This window comes from Podarcis vaucheri, assembly GCF_965113315.1.
Source record: "Podarcis vaucheri genome assembly, chromosome: 14".
In the NCBI taxonomy this organism is placed as follows: domain Eukaryota; kingdom Metazoa; phylum Chordata; class Lepidosauria; order Squamata; family Lacertidae; genus Podarcis; species Podarcis vaucheri.
Genome location: NC_138752.1, coordinates 15,367,444 through 15,392,322, shown reverse-complemented (window position 1 = coordinate 15,392,322; position 24,879 = coordinate 15,367,444). Strand labels below are relative to the sequence as shown.

The 24,879-nt window shown below is 45.8% G+C and overlaps 2 protein-coding genes across 3 annotated transcripts in view; both read right to left on the bottom strand.

The window, feature by feature from the left end:
* Positions 1-263: 263 nt before the first annotated feature.
* On the bottom strand, positions 264-13,728 carry USP50 (ubiquitin specific peptidase 50). The gene is made up of 7 exons (XM_082198746.1): positions 13,462-13,728; positions 10,427-10,627; positions 6,635-6,830; positions 3,902-4,108; positions 1,864-2,006; positions 1,570-1,702; positions 264-738 (listed from the first exon to the last, which is right to left on the bottom strand). The coding sequence occupies exons 1-7, from the start codon at positions 13,512-13,514 to the stop codon at positions 547-549; spliced, it is 1,125 nt and encodes a 374-aa protein (XP_082054872.1). The 5' UTR covers positions 13,515-13,728; the 3' UTR covers positions 264-546.
* Positions 13,729-17,174: 3,446 nt separating this feature from the next.
* The window catches only part of TRPM7 (transient receptor potential cation channel subfamily M member 7), a 75,234-nt gene continuing 67,529 nt past the window's right edge, over positions 17,175-24,879 (bottom strand). For both annotated transcript variants that reach the window (XM_082198220.1, XM_082198221.1), the window contains exons 34-40: positions 24,792-24,857; positions 24,115-24,398; positions 22,809-22,891; positions 22,475-22,680; positions 21,206-21,257; positions 20,625-20,731; positions 17,175-19,096 (exon numbers count right to left, since the gene is read on the bottom strand). In XM_082198220.1, the coding sequence (XP_082054346.1) occupies positions 18,966-19,096; positions 20,625-20,731; positions 21,206-21,257; positions 22,475-22,680; positions 22,809-22,891; positions 24,115-24,398; positions 24,792-24,857 (929 nt within the window). In that variant the 3' untranslated portion in view covers positions 17,175-18,965. The remainder of the gene's footprint in view (positions 19,097-20,624; positions 20,732-21,205; positions 21,258-22,474; positions 22,681-22,808; positions 22,892-24,114; positions 24,399-24,791; positions 24,858-24,879) is intronic.

The window sequence follows — 24,879 nt, the reverse complement described above, 5'->3', positions numbered from 1 at the left end:
GCCCTGCGTGAGCCTTACACTGGGTACAACTTGAGTGGATGAAGGCAGTCACTGCCTGCTGTCATTAGCTCTCCTCCTGACAGGGCCATAATTGGTCCAGTTTATTAATAATAACTTGTTTTGAGTGTCTGTGCCCCATTTTAAGGCTTGTGGGTCTGTGTCCCTGGATCTCAAAGGTCTGCTACATATATGCATATGTATATAACCCATTTAAAAGTATATTTCATCTTGGATTCTGTAATAAGAATAAAAAACAACACTCCTTTAGACTCTGGCTGCCCAGGAAGACTTTATTTATCTAGCGGTTTGTTGCTTTCTCCGAAAGCTTACTGAAAATGAGTCCGCGTCTGGCACCTGTCTTTTTGCTGAAGGGAGAAGCTGTTCACAATCCCATTTTTAAATACCACGTTACAGCCTGAACGCAGGCATTAGGAAATGTGGTTCCTCTTCCTTAAGAATGACTCGAAACCTGGCCGGCCCGGGTCAGGAAACGTTTACTAACAGTACCACTGCATCCTATGTACGCGATGGTTTTCAGTGCGTTTCCTAGCCATTTTGGTTTTTTACCGGCACAGAGAAAGTTTGACTGCTGTAAAACAGCAGATAAGCTGCAGACGTTTGCACAGAAGGGTCTGGGATCTCGCTGATCTGAGAGTCGTCAAAGTTGTACCAGCTTTGGGTGGGAGGGTGTTTGCAGTAGGCAGTGTAGTGGCCACCATCCAGATCTCCAAAATGGTTCTGCAACAATAATGGCAATAAATCAAAAGGTAACCAAAAGAGCATTTTGTTCATTCATTCCAAGGAGCTAAGCCTGGTAGGCATGGTTTCATGACTCCCACCCCTTTCCCCCTGCAACCAGCACATTGAGAAATTGTAATCTGACTATGGTCACTTAGCAAGCAGGCCCGTAGCAATTTCGACCGGAGTCTCCCTGATCATAGACTAGAGCGTGAGATGTGTTTTGAAGAGCCCAAAGCTCCCCGTATCCCAGACAGTGTCATCATCTTCCTATCCCTCTCACCTTTTCTTACCATATCACTCTCCAGCTTTCAATTTCATTGTTCTGCATGGGACAATGACAATAAAGATATTGTATATCGATGTATTGATGCTTTTGAATTATGGTGCTGGAGGAGACTCTTGAGAGTCCCATGGACTGCAAGAAGATCAAACGTATCCATTCTTAAGGAAATCAGCCCTGAGTGCTCACTGGAAGGACAGATCCTGAAGCTGAGGCTCCAATACTTTGACCACCTCATGAGAAGAGAAGACTCCCTGGAAAAGACCCTGATGTTGGGGAAGATGGAGGGCACAAGGAGAAGGGGATGACAGAGGATGAGATGGTTGGACAGTGTTCTCGAAGCTACCAGCTTGAGTTTGACCAAACTGCGGGAGGCAGTGGAAGACAGGAGGGCCTGGCGTGCTCTGGTCCATGGGGTCACAAAGAGTCGGACACGACTAAACGACTAAACAACAACAACAGTATTGTATATCGTATATCGATGTGATTCAGGAGTGTGTTGGACCAACAGACTTATATGCACTAGAATAGTCTTCTATGTCACTTACCACCACAGCAAATAAGCTGTATTTTGGGTTTTTCCGAAAGAGTGGATATATGTAAGAGGACAAATCCAGGTTATTTAACGGATAGTAGATGTCGGTTTTCAGTTTCTTTTTATAACTGCCTTGACAGTCAAACCTGAAAATAAATGATCATAATCAGAAATCACTTTCAAATAGTTTACCCAATTTACTTGGCAAATTATTCCCCCTTTCCCATCTGAAGCAACTGTTTCTTTGTGACCTGCACCACAGCCACTTGGAGAGCACATGAGATGCTGTAAATAAAAAGAACGGTACCTCTTTAGATGGAAGATAACTATTTTTGGCGCCTTCGCTATGCTGGCTCTCACAGCGGCATCTGTCTTTATCCCACAGCAGGAGCAGTTAATTTGGTTGTTCCAAGTCAAGATGTCTTGCTGAAAGAAGCATTCAAGGCATTCCTGGGCCCCAAAAAAGTGGGGATTTTGGGGGGGGTAAGAGGTGGAATTATTAGTCAACATGTCAAACCACTATAACTAACTTAACCTGCAGACACTGCTCCGTAATTGCTGAAAAGCAGGAATCCTTCCATCAGCTCTGCCGAAAGACTAGCTCCATTAGGCTTTGTCACCTGGCAGCAGCCATTCCATCAGGAGGTGGGAAGCTGGGTTGCTTCCACCAACTTGCATCACAAGCCAAGCTCGATCAGGCACCTCCTTGCCCTGAGCTGTTCCTATGCCACCTGGTCATTATGAGATCTACCATTTAAGATTTGGTACCTGAGTTTGCTTCTCCCCCACCGTCCCCTCCCTGTCCCTTTCCGCTTGTGCATCATGTTTTTCAGATTGCCGGTCAGGAGGCAGGGACTGTCTTGTGTTAACGGATTGATTGTGAGTCACTCTTGCTGAAGAGAGGCGTACAAATTATCTAACTTGTGAAGGTTAGCTACCCAAAGATTTGTCTTTGTATAGCTGCAGAGCTATTTAACACTACAACCCATCACTGCAGTGAGAGAGACCTTCTACCTGCGATCAACATCTCAGGACAAGCATGACCCATAGTCATGTTCCCGTTTACCATGTAAGAACGCATAGGAAGAACACATAGGAACATAGCTGTCAAGTGTCCCTTATTTGAAGGGACAGTCCCTTATTCCAGGGCCATGTCCCACTGCTGTCCCTTATTGATGGATGTCCCTTAAATGTCCCTTAAATTTCAAAGGAAGCAGCTCCTCTCCCTCCCTCCCTGCCAGTCAGAGAGGAGGGAGGCTCCAACTGTGTTGCTTGGCTGTGTTGCTCACCCAATAAGAAGTCTAAGAACGACTGGGGAGTGGAGCTTACATGCCTTGTGTGTGGCTAGTTAATGCAAGCTGAGGGGGTTTTTGAACGCTGGACGCCATTTTGTTGCATGTGCTGCTGCAAACTTTGCAGTGCGAAGCCAGGCCGGGGAGCCATCTTAAGTTGAGGCTGCATAGGCCTTGTGGTGCATGTGATTCAGATTCTATTCAGTTGAACCTCTGGTTACAAAGTTGGTTGGACAGTGTTCTCTGAGCTACCAGCATGAGTTTGACCAGACTGCAGGAGGACAGGAAGACTGGAGTGCCTGGAACAGGTGAGGCTGCAGCTACCTTATTTTGGCTGCTGGTCCCTTATTTTCAAATCTGCAAGTTGACAGCTATGCATAGGAAACTGCCTTATACAGTCATACCTCAGGTTACAGACGCTTCAGGTTGCGTTTTTTTGGGTTACGGCCGCCCCAAAACCCAGAAGTACCGGAACAGGTTACTTCCGGGTTTTGGCGGTTGTGCATGCGCAGAAGCGCTAAATCGTGCTTTGCGCATGTGCAGAAGCACCGAACTGCAACCCGCGTCTGCACAGATATGGCGCTGCGGGTTGTGAACGTACCTCCAGCATGGATCACGTTTGCAACCCAAACGTCCACTGTACTGAGTCAGACAATTGGTACATTGCCTACACCAAAGTTTCCCAAGCTTAGGTCTCTGGTTTTTTTGGACTACAATTCCCATCACTCCTGACCACTGGTCGTGCTAGCTAGGGATGATAGGAGTTGTAGTCCCCAAACAGCTGAAGACCCAAGTCTGGGAAACCCTGGTCTACACTAACCAACAGCATCTCTCCAGGATTTCAACCCTACCTGCAGATACCTAGGATTAAATCTGGGACCTTCTGCTTGCACTACACTATGGAGCAATGGGCTTGCATTCTGACAGGTGGGGGTTGGCTGTTTCCAGCCCTGCAGGCAAGTTGCCTAAAGAGGGTTAAAATCAACATTGCAGCAGCAATTTAAGCTGGGCTTAAACTCGGGCAGCTTTGCTCAGCAAGGGAGAAACTAATACCTCTAGCGAGCATTCAGTTTCGTAAGGGATGGGAAGAGATAATACGGTGAAGATCTCGTTTTTGTAGGTTGTCGTTTGGCATTCCAAACACATGATGTCATAACTGAGATGTCCTTCAAAAAGCCGGGTGATTATGGAGGACTCGCCGACGCAGCTTCTGGATTCCCAAGCAGACGATGAGGTCCCCTGGTTTCTTCTCCTACTTGTCTGCAAGAGAAGAGATGTGCCGTGTCACAGACGATATTTCCACCCTCCCGCTTGCTATTGGAACTAAAAGTCTTCTTCAAAATCCTCCTCGGTCACAGCAAGAAATTGCCATTAAAAGCATAACAATCCCATTCGGATTCCGTATCAGAGTCTTAGGGCTAGGCCTCCATTCCTTTATTTCAGGTTTTTTTTAATGATGGCTCAGATTTTTCCCCATATGCATTAAAAACAAGTGCTTGGCTGCCAGTAATTACTCCCTCCAATCTCCTCTACCATTTCCTATATGCATAAAGTCTCCACTATAAATTTGCTCATTGAAGTCTCAGCTGGAACGGAATGATTTATTGCTAAGCTTCTGGCTGCATCACAAAACAATGGAGTATAGATTCCTGTCTTGTTTTTCCTCTTTAAGGGAAGGAAATTATTTGACGTTACATAAGGAAGCCATAGGAGCCTGGGCTATGGGGTGGCCCCTCCCAACATTTACCGTATTTTTTGCACCATAACACTCACTTTTTTCCTCCTAGAAAGTAAGGGGAAACATCTGTGCGTGTTATGGAGGGAATGCCTACAGGTGGCATGCCTACGGATTTTCCTCCTCTAAAAACTACGTGCGGGTTATGGTTGGGTGCGTGTTATAGAGCGAAAAATACGGTAATTCCTGGCTCATGACAGATTATGACTTTGCTACTCTTTTTAATTGATTATAATTTATTTATTTTTATTTATTTGTAAAAGATGAGTGAAGAGCCAATGTGGCATAAATAAAATAAACTATTGACTATTGCTTTATTGAATAGTAGGTGCTTATTTTAAGTCTTTTTTACTATGACTTATATTGGATCAGATTGTTATAAGATGTGTGATCTTCGTTGTATTTCTGTTGTTTCTTGTGTGTATAGGCAGTACGGGTTAACTCGCAAGTTACGTGCATTCAACTTGTGTGCATTCAGCTTTATGCCCTTGGCAAAAAAAATTAAAAATTAAAAATGGGGTGGAGAAAAAAATAATTTGGCAATCCCACCCATCACTGAACCTAATGTGTTTTGACTATACACAATTTTGGCTTTACACACTATCCCCAAAATGCAACCCCAGTGTAATCTGAGAGTCAGATGTATACAAATTAAAAGTGCAATGAACTGAAAAATTGTTATGTCCACAAACCAGGCTTGCAATCCAAGGATTGAATGTGGATAATCATATTCATCTATATCAGTGTTTCCCAACCGGTGTTCCGCGGCACACGAGTGTGCCGTGAGACGTTGCCTCGTGTGCCGCGAGATGCCTGGAGGGAGGCGGGCAAGTCGGGCGGCGAGAGGCGGGGCGGCGGCGGCGAGGAGAGGCCGCGCCTCCTGCTGCTGCCTGGCGCTCCTCCTCGCAGCCGGCAGCGCTGCCTGGGCGCCTCCGCGCGACTCTGCCTCGCTGGGTTTGGTCTCCCAGCAGAGACGGGTCACACGCGCACCTCCCTCCCTCCCTCAGCCTGCGCGGAGGGAGAGCCAGAGAGAGGCATCGCTCCTGCGCGGCGGGAGAGGGAGCAGCCGGAGCGATGCCCCAAACGAAGGCATGGGACCGGAGGGGAAATCCTCTCCGAGGAGGATTGAGCGCAGCTGAGAGAAGCCTTTCGAGGAGCTGCCGTGTCCCCTGGAAACCCCCTTCCCAGCTCTGCCTGCCTGCCTGCCCAAAGCTTGGAGGTTCCCCGGCAAGGGGGAGGGAAAAAACTTTCACTTTTGTGCGTCCCTCCCGGCGTGACGCTGCGCGCTGACTTCACGGGGCGGGGCTTTAATGGTGGTGTGCCGCGAGATTTTTTTTCAGTAAATAGGTGTGCCGTTGCCCAAAAACGTTTGGGAAACACTGATCTATATCAGAGGAAACAGGCAAACTCTGGGTTGCAAAAAAAACACCCCACTCAGGAAGTAAATATGGAAATTGTGCATGAGGGGGAAAGGAGTGCGCAAGCTCAGGGCTCCCCAGACCTCATCCAAAGCATCCCAGATCATAGTTTACCCAGTGAAACATTCACACACGCTTACGTAACACTTGACTAAGAGCATTTAGTGTCTCATAGCTGTTACACTTGAAAAGGATGGTATTGGAGGGGGTGATTTGCAGACAAGCACACACAGAGCAGCATTTGTGAACCAGCTCTAAAGGAAGAACAAGACAAACTGCTGAAATAAAAAATACTATTCCCACCGTCTTAATCTGACTGTGGAACTCATTGCCACAAGGTGTTGCAAAAGATGAGAATTCGGTGGACAGCTAGAGTGGAAAGTTATAAAGACAGAGAGGAATTCAACGTAGCACTCTGGCAATCGTTCTGTCGGTGCAAGCTTTTCGCATTGCCAGGTGGAACAATCTCCTTTCCCCCATGTGATGTTCTGGGGATTTTCCTGACCCGCCAGAGCCGATTTTAAGGGGTGCAGGTGGAGGGAAAGGGGGAAAGCCCTAGTTGGCTTGTGGAAGTCCTTGCACAGGCTTCGGTGCTAGTGGGGCTGGTTAATTGAATCCCACTCCATGACTCACCTTCTTGAGAGCTTCATGCAGCTCATTCAAGACATAAATCAGAAACTCCTGGGCGTCTTGCTGGGTCTTCTTGATGAAAGCTGGGTATCGCTCACCAATGACCAATCGGAAGACCTCTGGGGACACGCAGTCAAAGTCCCCCAGCCACATATCATTCATCAAATAAGCAAAAGCAGTCGCTATCTCTCCATCCTCCCTTAAGAGATTAACAGGGCAGTGCAGGATAATTTTGAACAAGATAATCATCCATCATGGTTAACACTGGAAAAAGCACGATCCCCAATGGCTCCTAGAATTCTGTGGGCAACCCAACGGCTCAAAGCGTCTTAGCAAAACGTGTACACCTCACTTGCTACACTGAGTAAAGCTTGACGTCTATGCAGCCTTTGCCTTTGGGAAATCCGCTCCACTTCCCCAGTGGGCAGGAGTTGCGGTGGACCATGTGGCCACCTACTCCCCACCGGGGGCAGGGGACTTTGCCTGGGGGGATCCCGGCCACGTCAGAGCTCGGCCAGCCAATCCGTTGGCTGGGGGGCGTGGCCGGGACCGTTTAAACGGAGGAGTGAGTCAGAGGACTTCCTCTTTGGCTCGCTTCCTCAATCACCCGCCCCCCTCCCTATTTTGCAGGTTAGGCAATGGCCTTGCTATGGACTTCGGTTGGTCGCCTTGGTTGTCTGAGGGGCCTGGTAGGAATTTTTCCACCTGGCAAATGGGCACTGGCCACTTGGTTTTCGCCTACCTCGTAGCAATCGTCACAACTTTGTTAGGGTTGCGGTTAGGCATTGTTTGACCTTGTGTGGGGGAGGGAGGTGTGGCCATCACCTGCCCCTCCATGCTTAAGGGTATTCCATTAAAGGAATCCAGGGGTGTTGATCTAGTCTGAAGCCCAGCTGGGGGGCTAGGGCCTTGACACGACCCCGATGGGAACACCAGGGGGAGCTTGAGTTGGTTCGCATCGACAGGGCTCCCCCTACTGGTGGCTTACCCTTACAGGACTTCCTGCACAATGGGAAGGAGTCAGCTATAGTCAGGTCCAAACAATGCCTAAGCCAATACCGCTCACATTCTGTAATTCAATAAAGTAGTGGCCAAAATTTGCCCAGTAACATAAACCTAATATCTGTGTCCTTGTGCGAGTTATTTCCAACGAGGGGGTGGCTGCGAGGTCTCGACCACCAAGTATCTCCCCATGATCAGCCTCTGTCTATTGTTTGCTAGATTGAGGAAATGTCTTTTTCGTTATTGCTTTTAAGCTGTGCAAAGCCGCCTTTTGCTCTGCCCCTCCCCTTTTTGACCTATCGAAGCCCAAGCTGAAAAGTAAACATAACCTACAATGAGATTTGCAGGTAGAAAACCAGCAAGGAGACAGCCTCCGGTGCAGAATGTCATATGTACATCTATCTGCCTGCTGGATAAAAGTGAGGGGTATGTGCTTGGAGCTTTTCCTGAAGGAAGTGGCAGGGCAAATGGAAGTATCAATGAACTTTCAGAGAGGTATCAAAGATATTTGGAGGAGACACACTACGCGTACAAACGTGAGCAGAGGAGGGCAACCAAGATGATCAAGGGTCTGGAAACCAAGCCTTTTGGGGAATGGTTGAAGGAATTTGGTATGTTTAGCCTGTGAAAGAGGAGACTGAGAGGAGATAGGATAGCTATCTTCAAATTGTGGGATGTAAGAATCAGGTGCAGTCAAACACAACATTGCTAGAGTAGACACGAAGGTTGTCTCAGTCCTCCAGCCAGAACTTCCTGCTTTCCAGGACTGAGACAAAACTTCCTATGTGTAACTTGAGATGGGCGTGGCCTCTCCTGAAGTAGAAAGCTACCATCTTGTCTCTTTTGCCTCTATTGATGCCATCTTAACAACAGGACTACTAAGATGCCCCCTTGGCTCCAGGCCAAGAGAAGAAAAGGGGGGCTTTCTCCCATAAGGAGATAGTCACCACATTGAAACTATGTTCTAACCTTTTTAGTCTGCCTTCTGGGAACCTTTTGTGTGAACAGATGATTTACTTGTGAATCAACATTTTATACTTTACAGAAGACTGTGCAGCGTCTTATTTTAGGAGGGATTAAACGGGGAAAATGCCAGGAAATATTTACAGAGACTCTAACGAGTCTGAGGAAGCTATCTGCTGTGTGTACGTTTAAAAAAAGGGGGAATGTTAACTCTGCTGATTTTGTTGAACTTGTAAAGACAAGTTGGGATAGGATATCTTAGACAATATATCCTCCCCTGCATCCCTAAACATTCCCACACAAATATCTCAAGGGCTGTCACATGAAAGAGGGAACAAGCTTGTTTTCTCCTGCTCTGGAGGGTGGGATTCGAACCAATGGATTCAAGTTACAAGAAAGGAGATTCTGACGAAACATCAGGAAGAGCTGTTTGAAAGTGGAACGGACTCCCTCAGGAGTAATAATATAATAATAATAATTTATTATTTATACCCCGCCCATCTGGCTGAGTTTCCCCAGCCACTCTGGGCGGCTCCCAATCAGTGTTAAAAACAGTACAGTGTTACATATTAAAAACTTCCCTGAACAGGGCTGCCTTAAGATGTCTTCTGAATGTCAGGTAATTATTTATCTCTTTGACATCTGATGGGAGGGCGTTCCACAGGGCGGGCGCCACTACCGAGAAGCCCCTCTGTCTGGTTCCCTGTAGCCTCACTTCTCGCAATGAGGAAACCGCCAGAAGGCCCTCGGAGCTGGACCTCAGTGTTCGGGCAGAACGATGGGGGTGGAGACGCTCCTTCAGGTATCCTGGGCTGAGGCCATTTAGGGCTTTAATGGTTCACATCAACAGGGCTCCCCCTACTGGTGGCTTACCCTTACAGGACTTCCTGCACAATGGGCAGGAGTCAGCTATAGTCGGAGGTTGTAGACAGACTCTCCTTCCTTGGAGGTTTATAAGCAGAGGGTGGATGGCCATCTGTCATGGATGCTTTAGCTGAGATTCCTGCATTGCAGGGGGTTGGGACTTGGTGAGCCTTGGGGTCCCTTCAAACTCTAGTTTTATGTTATACCAACGGTAGAAGCTTCTGAGCCAAAATAGGCGAGCTGGGGCGCTTGTTCTTAGGAGGAGAGGGCAGATCTATCAGGCATAACAGAAACCCGGTGAAATGGGAGGAGTCATTGGGGCACGGATACTTTCGCACATAAACTCTATATGGGTGGTGTCACTCTGTATATCAGTGAGGACTTAGGACATGGGTAGGCAAACTAAGGCCTGGAGGCCGGATCCAGCCCAATCACCTTCTAAATCTGGTCTGCATATGGTCCGGGAATCAGCGTGTTTTTACATGAGTAGAATGTGTGCTTTTTTTAAAAAAAAGCATCTCTGGGTTATTTGTGTGGCATAGGAATTTGTTCATATTTTTTCCCTACAGTCCGGCCCCCCACAAGGTCTGAGGGACAGTGGACCAACCCCCTGCTGAAAAGGTTTGCTGACCCCTGACTTAGGATTCCAACAAGCTAGAAATCCTCCAAGGGCAAGGCTCCTCCACAGGACGGCCCCCAATAATACTTCAGTGCTGGGGACATACTCTTGTCCCTCCCTGACTAAAACGCCCAGGCCGATACTGAGATAAAGTAAGGAATCAATGAGGCATCTCTAGGAGGAAGTGCTGTAGCGATGGGCTTCACCCTAATCCTCAGAGTGGAAGTGGGTCAGAAAGGAGGGTGCTCTCCGGGGAGACCTTGCCAACAAGCCCTTCAATCCCGGAGTCAGTCCAGGCTCTGATCTTCGGACAACCAAAATTAAGCAGAGTAAGGCAATTAACTTACTTGTTTAGTGATGCTGTATACCTTCCAGAGAGGAAATATTCCACCAGTGGGGAAACACTGCAGAGGCACTGTATGACAGCATTCATGTAGCAGGTGTTGCCCAAGTTCCGTAGACCAGTTAGTCCCTGGTATTGGGGGTTTGTCTCGTCGTCGGATCTGTCCATTGCCTCGTCCGAACTCTCCAAGGGAAGGGCACCCTTGCTGTATTCCCAAAGCCAAACTATAGTCAAACAAGTCTCGTTCACATTGCGACGAAAGCAAAGACTTTACATTTATCAAGTGCATTCAGACATTGCTTTCCATATATACCCGACTATGTCTCTGTGCTGTACATTGTCTCCCTGTTAATTTAACTTATACAGTGGTACCTCAGGTTAAGTACAGTGGTACCCCGCAAGACGAATGCCTCGCGAGACGAAAAACTCGCAAAACGAAAGGTTTTTTCGTTTTCGAGTTGCCTCGCAAGACGAATTTCCCTATGGGCTTGCTTCGCAAAACGAAGCTTACCCCGGGGACAGCGGGTCTTCTCTTTTGAAGCAAGGGGCGGCAGGGAGATCGCTTCTCTCCACCGCCCCTTGCTTCAAAAGAGGTCCGGGGGCAGCGGGAAGGGCTTCCCGCTGCCCCCGGACCTCTTTTGAAGCAAGCGGTTGCGGGGAGATCGGTTCTGCCCCACCGCCGGGCTTCGTAGCGCTGCTGCGAAGCCGGGCGGGGGGCAGGAACACCTGCCCCAGCCACCCCGCTTCAGAACGGTGCTCCGAAGCGGGGTGGGGGGGGCGGGAACACCTGCCCCACCGCCGGGTTTCGTAGCGCTGCTGCGAAGCCGGGCGGGGGGGCGGGAACACCTGCCCCAGCCACCCCGCTTCGGAACACTGCTCCGAAGCGGGGTGGGGGGGCGGGAACACCTGCCCCACCGCCGGGCTTCGTAGCGCTGCTGCGAAGCCGGGCGGGGGGCGGGGACACCTGCCCCAGCCACCCCGCTTCAGAACGGTGCTCCGAAGCGGGGTGGGGGGGCGGGAACACCTGCCCCACCGCCGGGCTTCGTAGCGCTGCTGCGAAGCCGGGCGGGGGGCAGGAACACCTGCCCCAGCCACCCCGCTTCAGAACGGTGCTCCGAAGCGGGGTGGGGGGGGCGGGAACACCTGCCCCACCGCCGGGCTTCGTAGCGCTGCTGCGAAGCCGGGCGGGGGGGGCGGGAACACCTGCCCCAGCCACCCCGCTTCGGAACGCTGCTCCGAAGCGGGGTGGGGGGGTGGGAACACCTGCCCCACCGCCGGGCTTCGTAGCGCTGCTGCGAAGCCGGGCGGGGGGGCGGGAACACCCGCCCCAGCCACCCCGCTTCAGAACGGTGCTCCGAAGCGGGGTGGGGGGGTGGGAACACCTTCTGAAGGCGGGCGGGGGGCAAAAGTCTTTGTCCCCCCTGCCTGCCTTCCCAGGGGCTTTTAAATCGCCCCGGACAGCGGAGAAGTCCTCCGCTGTCCCGGTTTTTTTAAAAATGCTGGGGGTGGGAAGAAAAGCCCTCCCCCCCCAGCCTTCAGAAGAGGTCCTGAAGGCGGTTTCCCTAGGAACACATTAATTGATTTTCAATGCATTCCTATGGGAAACCGTGCATCGCAAGACGAAAAAACCGCAAGACGAAGAGACTTGCGGAACGAATTAATTTCGTCTTGCGAGGCACCACTGTACTTAATTCATTCCAGAGGTCTGTTCTTAACCTGAAACTGTTCTTAACATGAAGCACCACTTTAGCTAATGGGGCCTCCTACTACTGCTGCACCGCTGGAGCACGATTTCTTTTCTCATCCTGAAGCAAAGTTCTTAACCTGAAGCACTATTTCTGGATTAGCAGAGTCTGTAACCTGAAGCGTATGTAACCTGAAGCGTATCTAACCCGAGGTACCACTGTATGCAGAATTCATCATGCGAAAGGCTGGAGGGTAAAATGTAGTTTGAAGCTCAACATCAAAAAAACGAAGATCATGGCCACTGGTCCCATCACCTCCTGGCAAATAGAAGGGGAAGAAATGGAGGCAGTGAAAGATTTTACTTTCTTGGGCTCCATGATCACTGCAGATGGTGACAGCAGTCACAAAATTAAAAGACGACTGCTTTTGGGAGAAAAGCTATGACAAACATAGACAGCATCTTAAAAAGCAGAGACATCACCTTGCCGACAAAGGTCCGTATAGTTAAGGCTATGGTTTTCCCAGTAGTGATGTATGGAAGTGAGAGCTGGACCATCAAGAAGGCTGATCGCCGAAGAATTGATGCTTTTGAATTATGGTGCTGGAGGAGACTCTTGAGAGTCCCATAGACTGCAAGAAGATCAAACCTACCCATTCTGAAGGAAATCAGCCCTGAGTGCTCACTGGAAGGACAGATCATGAAACTGAGGCTCCAATACTTTGGCCACCTCATGAGAAGAGATGACTCCCTGGAAAAGACCCTGATGTTGGGAAAGATGGAGGGGACAAGGAGAGGGGGACAGCAGAGGACGAGATGGTTGGATAGCGTTCTCAAAGCTACCAGCAGGAGTTTGACCAAACTGCAGGAGGCAGTGGAAGACAGGAGGGCCTGGCGTGCTCTGGTCCATGGGGTCACGAAGAGTCGGACACAACTAAACGACTAAACAACAACAACAACAACTGTTTGGTCAGATTGTACACCCTCTGGAATGGTGTCAGTTGTCAGGATATCCCTGAGTAGCCCAGCAAAACACAAGAACATGATCTTCACAGACGATGCTCATTTTTGACGGACTGTTCAACCAGCAAAGCACTGGGTGGGGAAATTAGTTGGAAATAGGCTTGGTCCACATCCCAAAGGTCAATTCTAGAGTCTTTCCAGCACCATGAGTAAATATTTCATGTCCAAGCAAACTTTCTAGATAAGAAATAGGGAAACAATTTTCCTGCCTTCATGCTTATTTGCTGGTCGCAACACTCAGTTCTCCAAGGAACGGAGAAAATGCAGGGATTTCTCCCCAGTCACTAGATGGTAATTAATTAGCAATTGGTTCGTATAAAACAGAAACTCACAGTAGATGGTATATATTGAAGTTGTCAGGCATCTTTGTTGACCTAGAAGCCATTTGCAGGCTTGCAAGAAGACCAAGCGGTGCTCTCAATGGAGTTGGGTTGGTGGCCCCTTCACCACCCCTTTTTCATTTTGACACTTGGATGGTCTGCTTCCTTGTGCAATCACCTTGCTTCATCTTACGCCTGTTCAGAGGACCCAAAATACATGGGCTTATCCTGATGACTCTTTGCACTGCTCCCCAGTGTTCCAAAACGGATTCTTCCAGCATCATAAATGCACGCTCCCTTGTTGCTAGGGGATGGTGTTGGGGAGTTTCCTAACAAGATAGAAGGGCCAAGCGGTTCTAGAACCATCAACTTCTTCAGAGAGGACTCTAGTCAGTTGCCTTCCAAGGATGAGCCAGCTCCTGCAGGATGCCTGGGCAACAGATTTTATTAATGAAGTTGTTTGGGGTTGTGAGATCCTTCTAATTCCTCATGATGCTCAGGTTGGACAGCACAGGGCCACAGCCAACCTCTCCCATAGCCAAGTTGGGTTTAGCTCAGGGTGGATAAAAATCAATGATTTAAAAAATATATATCAGATTTTTAAAATTTAATTTTTTTTAATTTAAATTGGATTTTTAAAATAAAATGCTTTTGGAGGAAGAGTCTTTCTAAAGATAGTTTTCTATTTAAGTTACATTATAGTCCAAAGGCTATCCAACAGGAAATAAGGATTTGTTTTTAAGTTTTTCATGTGCGCTAAAATTCAGTCTAAGCTTCTTATTTTTTTAATTACAGATAGGTAGCCGTGTTGGTCTGCCATAGTCAAAATAAAAAAATTCCTTCCTGTAGCACCTTAAAGACCAACTAAGTTAGTTCTTGGTATAAGCTTTCGTGTGCATGGTATCTGAAGAAGTGTGCATGCACACGAAAGCTTATACCAAGAACTAACTTAGTTGGTCTTTAAGGTGCTACAGGAAGGAATTTTTTTATTTTTTTAATGTTTAACCACACCAGTTAACAAGCATGGATACATATGCTATAATGTTGTTGTTTTAGTTAAATAAATTGTTTAAATTGTTAAGGAAATTATTGTTTCTCTACTTCTAATAAAGTGCAGCAGAAACGTCCTCCAAATATAAACAGTTAACTTATTAAACCTCACAATAATTTCATAATTATCTATGTATTTCTAACAGTATAACCAAATCAGTAATTTTTAATACAACTGTAAAAACTACTCTGAAAATTTATTATTCCAAAAATGAAATCTGCATCTGGTTGTAAATATTAAGATTATACCAGCAAGAATGAGTCTTTCTGTTAAAAAATTGATTGAAATCAAGTCTTACTTACTAGTGATTTAAATTCATTTGATTGAAATTATATCCACCCTGGTCTAGATTCCTGGCTTGGTGTAAGCTCTCTTCCTAGACAGTTATTTCTTCCTTGAATTCACTTTTATGCAGGAATGCAGGCATCTAACAGACCTCAAGAGATACCTGCAAGCCACTCTCCCAAGTTCCTTGATGAGCAAAAACAGGTTTTTCCAACTGACCAGACAATTAACAGCCTACCTTTTTCCTGTGCCTTTAAGAGCAGATTGATCAACAATTATCAGGTGCAGTATGGAGATCAGCAGGAGCAAATCTGAAGGCTGTTAAAGGCAGAGGAGCAGGTTAAAAACAGGCAAACAAAAACTATATACCCTTGAACTCATTATTCCCACCCTACAAAGAGATCCAATAGGTAATATTTGCAGATGTTAAAGGAAGACACAAGGACAAGAACCGGTTTAAAGTTGAAAACTCTAAATCATCTGGTGAAATTTGTCACACCCAAGCTCAGTCTGTCTGCTTTGTTGCTTGACTGAATACTACAAATCACTCCTGGCCATTGGCTAGGTTGGCAGATGTTGATGGAAGTTGGGAGTCCAAAATCGGGGTGAGGGGCTGCAAACCAGGCCCCTCACTAGTTTAAACGTTTACCTCTTTATTATATGCTGGAAGAGAAACTAATCTGGAATGGAAAACAAACAATAAAGCAGACTTCCTCAACCTTGGCCCTCCAGATGTTTTTGGCCTACAACTCCTATAATCCCTAGCTAGCAGGACCAGTGGTCAGGGATGATGGGAATTGTAGTTCAAAACATCTAGAGGGCCAAAGTTGAGGAAGCTTGCAATAGAGAAACAGAAGTATTACAGTTGAGGAGATCCAGAGTTTTGATGCTCAAAAGAGAGGGGTCTCTTTAAAAATTGAAACGGGGAGGAAAAGCAAGAAAAGAATAGGCTGAGATAACATTTATGGGAATGTAGAACTGGTGTATTTCCATCAAAATTACAATAAAACAAAATGACATCTACGCCATATCCTTTCTATCTTTTTTGTAGGCATAGTCTTCTTTGGCTAAACCATAGTAGTTGTGAATGGAATTGCAACCATATGCTCATTTAGGATTAAGCTCCGCTGCAGATCAAGCAGTTGGCTAAGCCCAAGAACACAGGAGATGACAAAAATATAGGCAGAAAGATATTGTGTCTTTGAAAAGAAGTCCATGAAAGAAAGTTAAAAGAATCACAATAATAAATGATAGCAAAAAAGAACAGCACCAATATCTGGCAAGGTCTCCTCCCAGGTCATAAATTCCAGAGTGCACTGAAGGTGCTTCGAAGAGAAGATTATTTTGGTAGAGTATTGGTTACATTATCATAGAAACGTAGTTGGGACCCCGAGGCTCACCAAGTCCCAACCCCCTGCAATGCAGGAATCTCAGTTAAAGCATCCATGACAGGTGGCCATCCAACCTCTGCTTATAAACCTCCAAGGAAGGAGAGTCCACAACCTCCCGAGGGAGACCGTTCCACTGTCAAACAGCTCTTACTGTCAGAACGTTCTTCCTGATGTTTCAGAATCTCCTTTCTTGTAACTTGAATCCATTGGTTTGAGCCCACCCTCCAGAGCAAGAGAAAACAAGTTTGTTCCCTCTTCCATGTGACAGCCCTTGAGATACAGTGGTGCCGCGCAAGACGAAAAATGCGCAAGACGAAAGAGTTTTCTGTTTTTTGAGTCGTTCCGCAAGACGAATTTCCCTATGGGCTTGCTTCGCAAGACGAAACGTCTTGCGAGTTCTTGCGAGTTTGTTTCCTCTTTCTTAAAGCCGCTAAGCCGCTAATAGCCGTGCTTCACAAGACAAAAAAACCGCAAGACGAAGAGACTCGCGGAACGGATTAATTTTGTCTTGCGAGGCACCACTGTATTTGAAGATAGCGATCCTATCTCCTCTCAGTCTCCACTTTCCCAGGCTAAACATAGCAAATTCCTTCAACAATTCGTCATACAGCTTGGTTTCCAGATCCTTGATCATCTTGGTTGTCCTCCTCTGCACACATTCCAGCTTGTCTATAGTTCAATGCTTCGGAAGCCTGGAAGATAGGTTGAGCTTCTGGTACATCTGTGAGGCTAACCCAAGTCATTTTGCTGTCTAAGAAAAGGTACACAGTAGTAATAAGACTTGATGACTCACTGACCTCCACCTGATTCTCAAAGTAGCCCCAGCTGGCTAGTCACACTACTTGCACGTTACTTACTAAAATATACTTCTATTGGTGGGCCATTCTTGCAGTCCAAATTATTCTCAAATCAACAGATTAGTTTTTACCTGTTCCTTTCCTCCCTCTGACCCTCCCTCCCCGGATCAATCAAATCAAATAAAGGTAGAAGCTCACCAGTCTAAACAAGAATAAATTTATTTGGGATTGTTTAAAGATTTATTGATATACAAAATGTATACAGTTTTTTATCTTTAATATGCTATACCTTTCCTCCCCCAGCAACATAAACCACCATTTAAACAGCTATTGTGTTCGTGCCTTAATGTCTGTATCTATAAGATACACTACAGAATTTTAAAAAAGAATAATTACTGGGCGTTATGATGCCGTTCAATTAAAATTTACAATTAGTACCTATGTAACAAACAAACAAAAGTTGCAGCATGAAAATTCAGTTGGACAACAGGTTCTTCTTGTTGAATATTCAACAAATTTGGGACAGGAAAATGACATTTTATTGGCATAAAGTTTGCATTGCAATCTCCCACACATTACATAATGTAAATTCATCCTAGTTCCGTTTCTTTTAAATAAGTACCATATATAATATTACATTAAAAGGTGTCTTCACACAATATTAAATACAACTAAGGGGCTGCTCCTTACGTCCCTGCGGTGGTGTGGAGCCCACAACAGGCCTGGTCCTTACAGCACCGCAAAAGCTGAGGTTGGAAAGCACTGGTCCCAGGGGACAAGTCCACTCTGCAGCTCACTTCTACGCCCCGTTGCTCCCGCCGGAAACCGAGGCAGTGCTGGCAAGACGAGCAGCCCCAACCAGGACTCTTGCCCCATGGCCCAGGGCTTCCAAAGTTACCCAAATGGCGTGAGAAGGTACCAGACTTGCAGCAGCTCCAACACTGCTGTGATAACATCGGAAGAGGCCCCCAAAAGTTGACACATACATTCAGGTTTCTTTTACTGGTTTTAGGAGATCTTTGGAAGGCAACACTTCTGAAGCGGCCATTATATGTAACAAGTAATAGCAACTTCCCTAACGCACCTGCTCATTTTACAAGGCAGCGTCTTACCCAAGACCAGCTGTTTTGCTCTGTTATACAAATGTGATCAGACTTGTCTTGCGACTTTACTACTATTGGACAGTGATTAGATAAAACTGAAATGTATCGTTAAAAAAAAAACCAAAAACAACGACACAGGAGGGGGAGGGATTTCACTATGCGCAATCCATCCCGAGAGACCTGGCTCCACACTTGAGGATGAATCCTGATGCAGGAGACAAGACATCACTTCTTGTTTGGAACCAGGCGTTCCTGCTCCCTGCAGCTCAGCTTACTGGCGTTAACGAAATATGGACAGATCCTTAGGAGCAGCCTTGTTCCATTGAGCCACATAAAACATACATGGCACTGAGCAGAGAGAGCAATTATCTGAGACACCCTGAGAAGTGTCAAAAGAATCCTTCGGTGTCTGTGGGAAGGTGGTGGTGGGGGTGCTCCCTCCCGTTTCTCTAGCCAGATGACAGAAACCAGCTGCCACAAAGCCCCCAAAACCATCTGCCTTAAAAACCATCAGCACAAAAAGAAAAAACATCATTTGGTCAAGGGCATATTGCACTACAGGATGAAGGGGAGGAAAGGCCCCTTCTCATGGACCAAGGTAAAATGTTAAGTTATCCTTCTGCTAAAACGCCTCTTTAAAAAGCTATTTCATAAATACTTAATTTCATTCAACCTTTTTTTTTAAAAAAAAAAAGAACAGCAGCTGCCAGCTACTCCTTCAGAGGTGATTCCCACATTATGCTAGGCCACTCAACGGTGGACAGTTAACTGTACCAGAGCCATCAAAACAGTTTGGTCCTTTTTCATGCGGCCTTTGTTTTGATGAAGGGCAAGCGAACCCCGTGACTTCTGCGAGGGTTTGGTTAGAGCCAGAGAGCTGTGCGTATCTTTACAGCATGAGGTGACTGGAACTGGCAGAGTCCGATTCTTTGGTGCAGCTCCCAGGCCGAATGGTCAGTTCTGGAGAATCGTCTTGAGGCAGTAGGATTTTATCGGGTGTGTAGTCGTTTCTCTTCAAGTCTACGAGGAAACAACAATCACCCGAAATCCCACAGATACAGTTGGGTTGAAGAGGGGGAGAGGGAGAGGGAGAGAGAATGTGCAAATTAGCAGCCTTACTTCTGATTCAAATTAGAGCTGCTCTCTAAAATAAGGAGAGAAGGCGAATTAATGTCCTGCCAGAGCTATGCAGGCAAGGTTCTTCCCAGTGCAGAACTCTGAGCTTTGAAGACTGTCCCACAGTTGTCCAGTGGGCATTATTGGGTGGTAGAGGCAAGGTGTCTGATATCAAAGGATGTGCAGGTAGGGTGTCTCACAGACAGCCTTGCCCTTATGATGCCGGCCATCTTGTGCCTGCCTGGGCCACAGTCAGATTCCCCAACCGGCACAATCATAGAACTGTAAAGTTGGAAAGGACATTTTTGTGTTGTTATATTCATCATCTACTCCATCCCCCTGCAATGCAGGAATTTGCAGCTGTCCCATACAGGCATCAAAGCTGCAACTTTGGCCTTATCAACACCATCTCTGACCAGCTGAGCTATCCAGGCTGTAGAGAAGGTCAAGTGTCTACAGCAGCTTTCCCAATCTGGTGTTCTCCAAATGTTTCAGACTCCAATTCCCATCCGTCCTGGCCAACACAGATACGCTGATTGGGACTGATGAGAACTGCAGCCCAATGGAACAGGGGGGCACCAGGTAGGGGAAATGTTGCTCTAGTAGAGTGTATAGGCTTCAGCATTGCTGAAAGAAAAAGGGGAGAAGAATGGTCCCTTTCTAAACACACTTCCAAGGCAATCCCTCTTAATAAATATGTATAATAATAATATAGTGGCGGAAAAGAAGCCCTTGCTGGTGTGTGGTTTGTTCCTCTCTTTCTTCAAAAGACCCCTATTAGTCACTTTGCCAAGCACCAAAACTTTTTCAAGAAAATAAATATTTGAATTATAAATTGCTCTGCTCTGGTTCAGCCTGCACTACGGCCTGTGGTGTGGCACAACTTGCATATGATCTCAATCTATCAAGTGACTTTAGGCCTAGGTTGGTAATTTCAGGATAATTTGTGCCTGACTACCTACCACAGTTTTTTAGGGCTCATCAGATCCATGGAAAGGAAATTGGGTTCGTGGAATTGATCATTCACAGAATTAATAAAAGCCACTGAGATGCCTACAGAGGCTTCTAGCTGACAGGGCAGAAGGGGTTCCTCCCCCCCAAAAGGGTCAATAAAGCCATCTTTTCTCTTCCTTGCAACAATATATTTGGGGCATTTGTTATAGGTATTGAGTTCAGGCCCACTGAAAAGGTGAAAGAATTAGTTTTAGGGGCAGATTTTCTTTTGGGAGAGAAAAATAAGTGTTTCCTCATGAGGTTTCAAGAGCAATCCAGTGAGGTCCAACTGATCAATGAAGCTCAGCATGGTTCCAGCAATCCATCCATTTTATGTGGAGAGAATGCCTTACCCCCATATCAATGTAAAATTCAATTTATCATAGGCAGAAGCTACAAGAGAGAAGTTCTCTTTCATAAATCGGGGGCTGCTATTTACCTGGAAGCTTAAGTTTCCTGCAGCATGAGTTGCAGTGGTGCTTAGCTCTGAAATTTTTGATGGCATCTTCTCCCAGATTTGCAGGACCAAATACCATATCGCTTGACCTTTAAAAGAAAGCGCACATTAAAAAATGCCTACAGCCAAACATGGTTTTTTGTGTGTGTGGTCTTCACCCCCTGGCTAGATACGGGAGAGGTTTTGGGTTGTATCCATTGTTGGTCCTACTCACACTGACATTGGTGAACATTGGAAACCTTAGGTTCATTCATTTCAATGGTTCTATTCTGAATAGGACTAGCACTGAATACAATCCTTTGTGTTGGTGATGGGAGAGAAATTATGCAGGTAAGATAGGAATGCTCTCCCATAGTATCACACTGGCAATTCCCAGCAGAAAGTTTGCTGCTGATGGTGTCCTTAAAAATCACAGCCGTAAGCCAACTTAAAGTTTCATCATAAATCTGTCCTTGGGTTAATTGGTACACCTAAAGCAGAAGGGCAGCCCTCCAATCTTGCCACATGTGGCCCCCTCCTTCCTGCGCCAATGCCATAAGAAAAAGCAATTTTGTACTGCTTACCTTTTTTCTTCAGCTTTTATCACAGAAGGATCTGTCAAATTTTCTCCAACACCTTCACAAGAAGCAAAGGAAGTTAGATAAGTAGCGCAAGTAACACAAGTAGAACAAGTAGAACAAGAGTAATTTTAACATAAAAAGAGAAATTAGAGCAGATGAACAATTTGAACAGCTGAAATACAGATGCCCCCCTACTTACGTGCGGGTTACATTTTGCACCCTGCCCCCCGTCCATAAGTAAAAAATGTGTAAGTGGGGAGCACCCTCTAAAAAGCCATTTTCCCCTGCTGTCCCGCTCTCTCTCCAGACAACTCTCTCTTCAACTTCAAAGTTCTGGAGATGGATGATGTGCAGAAACGCAGCTGCTGCTGCTGCTGCTGCTGTGCGATTGCATGCATCAGCTGTTAGGCGGGGAGGCTGAGCAGCCTAAACAAAGCATCGCTGAACCTCTAGTCTTTTGGGGGCTTCCTCCTCCCTCACTGAAGTCCTCTTCAGGCTCCGGGAAGGGTCTCCTCACGAGTCACAAGAACTTGCCACCTCTCTCCCAACATTTCCTGGTCTGAATCTATCTATCTATCTATTTCCAAACGCTGCATGTATACACAGTCACATGCAAATCGATTGTGCGTTAAGTAGGGGGATGCCTGTATCTGAAAGACTGCATCCATCCCAACAGACCCTCTTGCATCTTAAAAACAGCACAGGTGACCGTCTGAGGGGGGGTGATCCAGGAGATGGCATTCTTTGTGGCAGTCCCTAAGTCCCTCCCTACAGAGCTATGTCTGTAACTTCACTGTACAGTTTTTGGTGAATACTGAAGACATACCTCTTTACCCCGGCCTTTTACATCTGAGATGTGTGGTTTTAGTACTCATCCTACTTCTGTGATTGTAATTTGTTTTAATCTGCTTTTAATGTTGTATTTTAAAGTGCTGTAACCTATCCTGGGGCTTTAGGATGAAAGGTGAGTGAGTGAGTGAGTGAGTGAGTGAGTAAATGAATAATATATCATCATCATCATCATCATCATCATCAACATACTGTTTGCAGAATCCCCACCCCCACCCCAAGAAGAAGGTATTTTAAATGCAGGGGAGAAAATGGTAAGTGGAGTTGGTTACAGGAGACTGAAGAGAGACATGCCATTATGAATGTCTTTTCTTGTGGCAACAATGAAATTTGATGATGATCCATACTGTGCAAGTCACAAGCTTCTGGTGCAATTACTACAGCATACACCTCTGTGTGACATCCACACACACATCCATTTACCTTGCAGGTCAAGGACCAACAGCTCTCCTCGAGTATATTCGTATGTCCAGTGGCTGAAGGCTAACATGACTTCCTCTAGCATGTTGGTTGGAATTATTTCATCCCCATTGTTGTTGTTGTACTTTCTGAATTCTCCTGTCATGCACTCCTCAACGGCAAACCACTGGCCAGCTGAGTGACAATATAAGAGGAACGCTTCCAAGAACCTTGTAAGAAAACACATAGGAATGAGAGCACTGTGTGAACAACTGATTCATTAGCCTCGCACTCTGGTGTGGAAATTCCTTTTTGTTCCATTATTTCACGTTACATTTGAAGATGTAATAATGCCTACCTTGGAGAATAGGGAATAGATTTTGGCTTCATCTGATTGAATGCAAACGTGAGTTTCTGAGCAGCCCTCTGTTGCTGAATTTCCTATGGATTTAAAAAACACACACACCAAAGACTTTACTCAAGATAAACCTCTAGCATGGAGAAGAAACACAAGGAACTGTATTACAATTTTTTTCTTCTAATTTCCGTATTTTTCAGTCTGTAAGACACCCCCATGTATAAGACGCCCCCTATTTTGAGGGACTCCAATTTAAGAAAGAAATTGGTTATTTTACTATCCGTGTATAAGACACCCACCCCCTCAAATTTTTGACATGATTTTTAAGGGGGGAAACCTAGTCTTATACACAGAAAAATACGATACATTTTTGTGTTGTTATATTCATACGAAGTAGTGAAGACAATAGGCAGAAAATTCCTACCTTTGTGGTCCATTATTGTTTTATACAGTACGATGAAAGTACACAGTGCTTTTCAAAGAATGAGAGCACAGGTCCCTTACAATTTAGAAATCAACACAAAGGAGAAAGAGGGAGGCAAACGGAAGCAGAGAAAACAGTGAAGCAAATGTAATTTTTGCAATTACTCATAGTTAGGCTTAGTGACATAGGGATATAGAGACTAGGGACAGTGTCAAAGACGTAACAGAAAAATGTGAATTTGGAGGAGGGTTTTGAAAGAAGTAAGAGAGGTGGTATCATGGAAGTATTCTGGGATGCAGCCCCATGTATAAGGGGCAGACTGGGATAAAGGACAAACCTGTTGGAGTGAGCAGGAAATCTTTGGACAGCAACCTTTGGACAGTGAAGGCCATATGCAGGAATGCGTTAGAATATAAAAGCAAGAGATGAGGTGACAAGGCTATGGATGAGCGTAAGGATTTAATGAAGGGTGCCATATGGTTAGGAGTGATAAAAAGATGGATGGTTTTGGCAGCAGAGTGCTGGGAAGAAGTGAGGTGATGAAGGTGTGAATGTAAAACTAGAGAGCAGAATGTTGTAGCAGTCAAAGTGACAGATGACCAGAAGTTTTGCTGATGTGACCAATGCATTTTTCTAAATTTTTAAAGGGAGAAGCAACATAACTGGCAATGAACTGAATATGCAGAGTAAGAGAGATGGAGTGAGGAGTAAAAAAGAAAGCCAATGACCAAAAGTTGGGCAAGACGGTAGATGGCAGTGCTGTCAATGGAGGACAGTGAAAGAGAGAAGGGATATATCTTGTTTGTCCCAACAGTATCCAACTGCTAAACATGTTTAAGCATCTGGTGGATATGTACTATATGAGCAAGAACAACAACTTACTCTTAAACAGAGATGTAACACTGTGTCTTCTTTGTAAATGCTTGACCAAGTATTGACAACTTCCGGAAGAAAAGATTTGATGATATAAAGGTGGCCTGATTTCAGAATATCATACTCGGACCAGGTGCAGGCCACCTTGAGGGCTCGTCGCAAGCCTCCTCCCATCTCCTCCTTGCTTAGGAATTCTATTTTGGCACAGAGACCCAACTGAGACCAGGAAGACATGCTGTTGTTCAAGATGTTGGGAGAGCTTTCTTCAAGACGATACACAGTAACTGGTTCGCCTGTAACGTCACAGCACAAAGAAGTGAAATGCCGTTAAGCCTGGGGTAATGTTGACTTAATGTCTATTTATACTGTACTGGTGAACACCTTTTTCGGACGATGGAGAGAAGATATAGCCAGACTTTTGCATAATCAATTATCTAACCAATTATTAAGCTTTTGATACAATAGAATCCTCTGTGTTGATTGGAGACCTTTCTCCATTTACTACTACTGCTAAAAACTAGCAACAAAGCCTTGGAACTCGAGCTTTTTAAGAGTCAGCTTCAATATACGTTTCCCCAATCTATTCCCAGAATTTTGATGGTGAACTATTGCCTAAGCTTGACGAATAAGGAATAATATTATTAAAATCTGAAAATCATTCCAGAGGCTACAATAAGTTTTCCTACCTCTTGGAGGTACAGGAGTGAACGGTATGCTTTGCGATAACCTCATCAAATTATTTCTTTCAACAGCTGTAAAGACAGAGAAATTAAT